Source organism: Ostrea edulis, chromosome 6 (genome assembly GCF_947568905.1).
Source record: "Ostrea edulis chromosome 6, xbOstEdul1.1, whole genome shotgun sequence".
Classification (NCBI taxonomy): Eukaryota; Metazoa; Mollusca; class Bivalvia; order Ostreida; family Ostreidae; genus Ostrea; species Ostrea edulis.
In genome coordinates, this window is record NC_079169.1 from 91,856,700 (window position 1) to 91,865,313 (window position 8,614).

The 8,614-nt window shown below is 37.8% G+C and overlaps 1 protein-coding gene across 1 annotated transcript; it reads right to left on the reverse strand.

The window, feature by feature from the left end:
• Positions 1 to 1,648: 1,648 nt before the first annotated feature.
• On the reverse strand, positions 1,649 to 7,633 carry LOC125648268 (histone-lysine N-trimethyltransferase SMYD5-like). The gene is made up of 3 exons (XM_048875244.2): positions 6,966 to 7,633; positions 4,818 to 5,553; positions 1,649 to 4,632 (listed from the first exon to the last, which is right to left on the reverse strand). Exons 1-3 carry the CDS (start codon positions 7,501 to 7,503, stop codon positions 3,966 to 3,968), a joined length of 1,941 nt encoding a protein of 646 aa, XP_048731201.2. The 5' UTR covers positions 7,504 to 7,633; the 3' UTR covers positions 1,649 to 3,965.
• Between the last annotated feature and the right edge of the window lie 981 nt (positions 7,634 to 8,614).

The window sequence follows — 8,614 nt, forward strand, 5'->3', positions numbered from 1 at the left end:
TGTAATAAGATAGATATAACATCTATGTTTCTTCTCAGTTTGATATTTAATTTTTTTTAATGACACAACATGCTAGAATCACACGACCATTTCAAAACGGATAGGTCACAGACTTTAATGAAAAGGTGAAGATAACGCACAGTGATCAATCTCATACCTCTTATAAAGGTGAAGATAACGCACAGTGATCAATCTCATACCTCTTATAAAGAATACAAATTAAGAGATGGGCAAACACGGACCCCTAGATACACCATATGTGGGATCATATGCTCAGGAGGAACAAGCATCCCCTGTCGACCGGTCACATCGACCCTGACCTGTATATTTTGATCAGATAAAAGTAGTAATCCGTAGTCAAAAATCAGTTTGTAAAGAACGGCCTAACAATTGGTATGAAATACGTCAGGCAGCATTTGACCATTTTCCATTTCTGGTGAAATTTCTATTCGTAAATTGTAAATGTACACTTCTTTTCTTTCAGTAAAACGTGATTCTTTAAGTTAGTATATCGCGAGATATAAGGCGAATAGCTCCAGGTTTATAGCGAGAATTGCTTCTTTGCAATTTCTGTATTTGTGCCAATCTCTGACGTTCAGACAAAGTTCACTTGTTCGACGTCGTCTGTTTGGGTGATTTTGTAATTTACATTGATCAGCCGTATGTCAAAGTAATTATTTGCTTGACCAATGTCGGACTACAGATGTTCCCGATAAAGTATCTCTCTATAATGTACAAATTGTCCACATCAGGCATCCCTGGCTTTTATCATGATCCCAGCAATGGAATTGAATTACAAGAAACTTTACAGATGCTTATTCAATGGACAGGGGAATTATTTCCGATACACTCTGTATCTGTGACAATTCTGTGTATGCATTATATTCTAACATCACCCAATTGACACGCCTACTATCAACGTGGTTTTAGAATACTAATGTTGTTTGTGAATGGATGACAAACTTTGTGATTGGTATCACAGATACTCATTATTAATGGAGAAGGGAATTAGTTCCAAAGATACATTGTGGATTTGTAACATTTCTGTGTTTTCTAACATTATCCAATTGACAATCCGCCTAATTTCCACGTGATTTTAGAATATTGATTAGTAATTTAACGTTTGAGAATAAAGGATTAATTTAGTGATTAGTAGTACACGACTTCACTACAACAAGGCTATAAGGGGGATGTAAAAGGGACAAGCCCCCAAAAGTCCTTAAAAAAGAAAAATAATTAAACGACCGGATATCATAGCCTTACATGATTGGAATGTTATATATCATTAATGTGCAAAGTAGCCCTCAAATTACACTCCCCTTAGCGCATTAAGAATATATAAATGTAGTCACATTTAAATTCCATAGAAGTTGACACTTTAATATATGCACGGCGGATGTGACCGGTCGACAGGGGATGCTCACTCCTTCTAGGCACCTGATCCCACCTCTGGTATATTCAGTGGTCCATGTTTGCCCAACTCTCTATTTCGTATTCCATATAGGAGTTATGAGAATGTTCACTTTTCGCTATCATAAAGTATCCTCACCGTTACGGCCCTGGGCGTCATGCTTAGGTCAGCGCTTCACCAACAGCTCTTAACTCTATGAAAATTTCCCAAATGGGACGTAAAAGAAAACACAAAACATTTGCCTATTATATTGTTTGTATTCGGCGAACGGTGAACTTGATAAAAGTCGGGTCAACCACAAGCCATGCAAGAACATATATAATGATAAAATAAACATAAACTTCAAACAATTGGCAACCAGCTATAACAAATATTTAAAAAGTATTAAAATTTCATTTTTAAAAATACATATGAACTGCGACGATTCATGCTACCATCATACGTGAAATTTTCAAATGTGGAAAATCTGTAAATTAATATGATTGTTCACGAGGAAAGAGATATCAGTTATTCCCCCTTATAAATCAATATGAACCTTCAGCCCTCTCGCCATTTTTCTATAACAATTTTTGACAAACTTCTTCTAATATTTAAAAGTTCATTCCAAACAATGAAATATATAAACCTAGAAACATGCTCCCATTGCATGTTTTTGCAAGTCGTACTTCCGCACGATTTACATAACGTACAACCGTTTCCTCAGTGACTTCTCCATGTTTTACATTACTTGTAGTTTCAAATCCCAGCATTCAAGTAGCTATATTTAATTCATTCAATCGAGAACTATCTAATTCATGATTTTAGTCAATCACACACATCTCCATCTGTATTCCGCACGACTTTGTCTCGACTGCAGTTATCTACCTTTGTAATATTATTGACGTCTTGTACTACCATAATATACGTATCAACAACTCGCCGCAGTTACGTCCCTTGTCCGCTACAATAATGTCCCTGGGTATGAAAACTTTTAAAATAATTAACTACTGGACACGGTAAATAGGGGGGAAAACTAGGGATATTCTCCTTTGGCCGATCCCACGAAGAGGGATAATTTGAGTTACTGGTTAATTTAACCTATCAACCAGCAACTTTTACTGAAAACAGATATACTCGTACATGTAGAACGTATACGAAAAAGCCGAATTTCAACATACTTTTCAATAAGGTATCCGCATCTCAGTAGTTCTACAGAAAATAGTGTCATAAAGGAAAACCATGGCGACAAAATGTTATGGCCTCGTAAAAATGTCAATCTTTTACATCCTTACACAATGCACACAAATAAAATCACCATTGCACAAATTTTAATGCATTACCCCTTTTCTTTTTATGGTTGACAAGGAATTGTAATTTAAAAAACCCTCTGTATTTGAATCAATGTTGAGGACGCTTTTGCTTACTCAAGCCAATTCCATTCAGCCAACGTAGATAAATTCTACGTTTTAAACCAACAGTATTTTTAAATTTGAAAGTTGGCTTAATGGAGGAGAAAAGGCCTAGCAAATAGTAAATGTCATAGACAGAATTAATTTACTTTTTTCGTTTTCCGTTTTGATAGTGAAAATTGGAAGAAATCGATTATTGGATTGGTCAACTTTTTTCCTTTGATAGTTTTTAGCTAGCAGCAGCAGTGTTTGTTTGGTATTTGGATACACACTAAACAGATAATTCACATGAACGTGTACAAGTGATATAAAACATCCTCAATTCTCTCACTTTCTCTCGCATAGCTTTAGAAAAGATTACGGGACGTAAAACGTAGAATTGATTTCGTCGATTTCATCATCGTCATCTAAAAACATGACGATGACATCTTTATTACCCTTATCAATGTAGATGTGTATGTCGTCACTAACACGTTCTTTGTAATCTGATTTTCAGAATCCTGAAATGTAACGACCCCCTTGTTACGTTCTCAAGTAAATCCGGATGTGTGACTGTAACCATTGGCAACTATCTCTGTCGGAAGTGTGACCCCGCTGGAGTATATAACATTTCTTGTTTGTTTGTTTTTACGTAGAACTGTTCACTGACATAGAGACTTCACCAGGTGCACTTCACCAAACCTTGACCCTTGTCTGGCGGCCAAGGCCGGGGGGGGGGGGGTGGGGGGTGGGGGGGGGTTGTTTAGTGTGCCAACATCTACCGTGACACGGTAAGGTCATATCTTAAAGAAGCGATAATTCTACTTCTTCATGTAATAACAAGCATACATACATATCCGGACAACCAATAGTCAGTGTTTCGTTGTTTTACATCCCATTTGAAAACTTTTCCCCTCATGTAGAGACGTCACCGGCTTACGATGAAGTGCCACAAATTTTGACCTACGCATTGCGTAGATTGCTGTACATGTAGCAGTAAGGAGTCTCTATCGTGTCAATGACTCGTATTTGTGAGAGTATGGCTTGCCTAGCACTTGCTAAAGGAACAGTCACTATCAATCTTACGTTAAACGCGGTGCCGGGATAGAGAATTGAACCCGGGTCTCCCAGGTCCAGTGCCTTAACCACTAGGCTACGGCGACCGTGTAAAGATACTCAGTATTTAACTATCCAGAGACACATATCTCCTTGTGCCCTTTCTTCCAAGCTGTCTTCTGACACACCTTGGAACAGTACCAAGCTTTATGGCACCTCCCGCACGACGGAAACCCCTTCTCTTCTTCCGATTCTTTTCCGCATTCAGTACAGATATCCGAGTCATCCCCCTCAAACAAACAACCAGGGCATTCACACCAGAAATGATACAAGCGATACAAAAGGCCTCGTCTTTGTTGGCGGTTAAGTGACGTATCCACGTACGATACAAGCAATTCTTCTCCCTGTTTTATTGGTTTCCTGGAGATCACGTGTATACCAGGAGCCTCGTTTGCATTTCCAGAAATTATTTCAACGTTGCTTGCGCACGAATGTTTTAAACTGGATTGAATAGGAAACAATCCTGCAAAAACAACCTCTTTTACTGAATTTGACAGAATCTTTTTCAAACTCTTCATTTCCGGTAACATATCCACTTGCTTACGGAATTCAAAATAAGGATGATATGGATCTGAAAACGCCTGTACGTTTCTGATGATCTGGCCGTAGCGGAAGTTGAATTCTTCTGGTGTTATCTTGTAATGTCTGCTTTGGTCTTTGCTGCTGAACATCTTTACCATAAGGTCATACATTTTTGGAATCTTCTTCGTCACTCCTCCATGACAATTCACTTGGAAGCTGAAGATGATTATACAAAAAGTTGTTGAAAATAATTCCATAAGAATCAAGTACTGGGTAGAGGTTAGGAAGGAAGCTAATAATGAAGATCTCTGCAAAATGACAAAATGCTAATATCCGGTACTGAAAACTTGACTAACTAGAACATTTGTATTTTAATCAATTGTCTTCTTATTTCTGCTCACCTTTCGAATTTCCTCCGGGCTCTAGTGGTATCTAAGTCATCAGCCTGAGATTTACCGGTGTTTTTTGCATCATTGATAGCATCACATAAGATTGTTGCCCAGAGCCTAGCCAAGAGGAAGGGACTGAAGTTTTCATACCACCACCCATGGAGATTATCTGTGCCTTCAAGTAAAGCTTTTTTGAACTCGGTGCAGATCTTGTATAATTTGGGCGAGTGTTCATTTTGGGATGGACATATAACTTTATGATATCCTTCCCATGACTTACGTCTGCACTCGTCAGAACAATATACTTCCATAGAACAGTGCTCACATTTCACGGGTGCTCGGGTTATCCAGAATTGGTCAACAGCATTCATTAATATTTTATTGCTTTTTAGAATTTTCAACCCAAAGAATTCTTCCGCTGACACGAGACATTTCGCACAATGACCGCATACTGGAATAGTACCATAGTCACAATCAAAAGCAGGTGCGAGGAGAACAGGTTCCTCACGAAAAACAACAGATTGAACAGCCTTGCAGCAGGAAGCCCGAACATGTCGACCCCTCTCTGTAAGCTTCACCTCAATGTCGGTTTCAGTGTTCAGATTGTTAAAGAGCCGCGAGGCCCGGATATTCAGAAACAACTGTGTTGCTTCTTGGGCTACTTTACTGTCAGTGTCATCTGATTCTAAAACGGTCCTTACCCAGTGTTCTGCTATGGCAGGGAGAACCAGCCGATTTGCTGCTTTAGCTGTAAAAAAGCAGAGATGTACAATGTACATGTAAAAGGCATGTATTAATTCATACCAATTATGTACATATTTGTGTAATCATATAGAAGGACGTGTCACTTTCCTATATATACCTCTATCAGATGCAAGTAATTTGACGTAATGTGTTAAACACGCTCAAAACACAGAATCGCCTTTTATAACTTGTAGATACAATTGGAAAAAAACCTTTATATTGAATTAAAGCTATATCATTGATCCCAGGAGTTCTACAGGAAGATATGACATACATGTATTCTTAAAAAAAAAACATTGGATGATCTTATTCGGGCATTCATTGCATTATAACTGCAACGAGGTGTGTATAAAAATTAAATGGTCGTTATGGTGATCTAATTTGCAAATACAACCTATCGCGAGGTCGAATGCTGTCTGCAGTGTTTCATACCAATTGTAAGGCCGTTCTTTATATACATGTACTGATTTTGACTACGGAATACTCCGTTTACATGGTCAGGATACAGGGCTCACGGTGGGTGTGACCGGTCAACAGGGGATGCTTACTCCTCCTAGCCACCTGATCCCACCTCTGGTATGTCCAGGGGTCCGTGTTTGCCCTGCTTTTAATTTTGTATTATTTATGAGAATTATGAGATTGATGATAGTGGCGGATCCAGGATTTCCGAAAAGGGGAGGGGCTACATGTGAAATTCAAGTATTAGTCAAAATACGCAGCCATTTTGGGTGCCAGATCTGAATTTTTACTCATATTATTTCTAAACCTTTGACGAAATGGAGAGGACACGGCGGGCCCCCTCTAAATCCGCCGCTATATCAGTTTGCTATCTTCCCTTTCCATTAAAACTGTTGTACACATCCCGTTAGAAAGCAATACAAAGCTGAATGTGCAGTACTAATCAAACAGTTACATATCATTATCAACCGTCATGTTGTATAGGTATATAACTAGAACAGTTCCATAGCTAGGCAAAAGGCAAGTACAAATTCAAATTAATATATTATTGTTTTTAGATTAGTATTGAATGAAAGGTGAAGATAACGAACAGTGATCAATCTCATAAATATTATTTTGATACATTGCAAGTACGCGTAATACTATTTATCGTGTAATTCATTTTAATTATGATAGAATACAGTATGTATGCTTATAAATATATAGATTACTATTCAAGATTCAGTTTATTTGCACAATTTATGAAAACTTAAATAATTTGTAAACGAATTCATATTTTGGCGCTTTTGAGACTGCATCAAAATATACAATAAGTGCATAAAGAATAAGTTAATTTCAGTAATTACGTATATAATATCAATACATCACAACAAATATCTCAGAATACCCAGAACAGAAATTCATGATGACTCGGCGAAAACATGCATGTAGATATGACAACGGAAATACTTTTCATACCTCCTGTAATCCAAACAGAGGGCGATTTCCTGTCATTAGGAAGAGATACGCAGTTGTATACACACTCCTTGTATAAACCCTCGTCATATATAGACAGCATCAAATCACAAACATCATACTCAGAAGACCTGAAACAAAAATCCAACAGCTGCCTTCCTTTTCTTGTTTCTCCAGTTTTGAAAAGTTCTACTGCTTTTTCTGTGACTTTATTGACGTCCACGGGAAATTCCACCGACCTGATGGTTACGTCATTATCGTCTGCTTCTTCTGTCCATTGTTTCACGGTCTCCTCCTCGTCCTGCAGAAGGATATCATCACCTGGTAAAGGTCTCAGATTTGTTGACAACGGGGAAATGACGGGTTTTGGAGAAATCTTTTCCAGAACACCTTCTTGCATTTTTCGGAGCCCATCTTTTAATTCCGAACTAGAAGGATACACGCTAAGAGCCTCAGAAAAAACTTCGAATGCTTTTTGAAAATTTTGCGCTTCCACCAACTTCTTGGTCTCTATAATGTACGTTCCTAAATCACTGTCCATGATTATAACATATTCAACGTGAACTAGGAAAAAACGTGCATGTGAATCGGTTGCTATAGTGCACACACTTTACTTACAAATGCATGCAGTATGTTTCCTCCGACAGATTCACCAGGTGGAAACAGTCGTAAGGGTGTACATTTCTGTTAATCATTGATGATAATCAGTATCATCTGTTGATGTGTGTACGGGTTATGGGGAATGTCTGCCGCATATACCATGGTGTTGGTTAATGTGTGCGAACAGGCGAGATCCGCGCGCGCTTCTGCTAGATGAATTAAGAAAGAAAATATTTCTCATGAAAATGATTCATAACAATAATATATTTTACATATGGCGATACGGCTCCTTTTTATACATTCAAATCTGAAAACTGAACAAAGATTGATGATGTTAATCGTACACTTGAGGATTAAATATACGATTTATAGGGGTATTTAAGTAAGCCGTGCAAAAATGCATGTTTCAGCTTTGTTCATATATTCTCCATTATACAAACAACCTAAGCGATTTGTATTACATAGACTTTATGTCAAGATGAAAGGTCAGCCATATTATCGAGAAATGAAATACATTGATCTAGCGTAAATTGATTACAGACAAAATATTGATAAATGTAAATATTATAGTGTACAACAGGTATGTTTTCTTACTTTTCCACGGAGGTCAAACTACAACATGTAGCTTGATTTCTTTTACGATGATCTTGCCCAGTGTAAGTCTAAACAATGCCCAAATGTCTTTTTGAAAATATGGTAAAAGTTATTAAAACATACCACAAAGGGTGGGGTCACGCATGACATAGTAAGCCCTTTTTATGGGTACCAGTGAATCTGTCTTGACAAATACAGAAATTAACGAAATATTTGATTTGAGGGCATGGAATTACAGTGTTTAAGGTATAATCTTGGGGGTCAGAGGTGATCCCAGTGGTCCCTCTTATGGGTACTGCTAAATACAGTATAGTACAAGGAAGGAGATGCTACTTGGTTTGAGGGTAGAGAACTTAAAAGTTTTAGAATATTAGATCACATATATAATCATATTTAAAAGGGCAAGGTCAAACCTGACTGCAGGGGCCCACTTAATATATGACATTGAATTGGTCTTG

Bases quoted from the DNA above. Each gene is read 5' to 3' on its own strand.
- LOC125648268 (XM_048875244.2), bottom strand. From the start codon at position 7,503: ATGGACAGTGATTTAGGAACGTACATTATAGAGACCAAGAAGTTGGTG. The intron at 5,554-6,965 runs GTATGAAAAGTA...GCTTTTTTACAG, and splicing joins CTCTGTTTGGATTACAGGAG to CTAAAGCAGCAAATCGGCTG. The intron at 4,633-4,817 runs GTGAGCAGAAAT...AATCATCTTCAG, and splicing joins GCCCGGAGGAAATTCGAAAG to CTTCCAAGTGAATTGTCATG.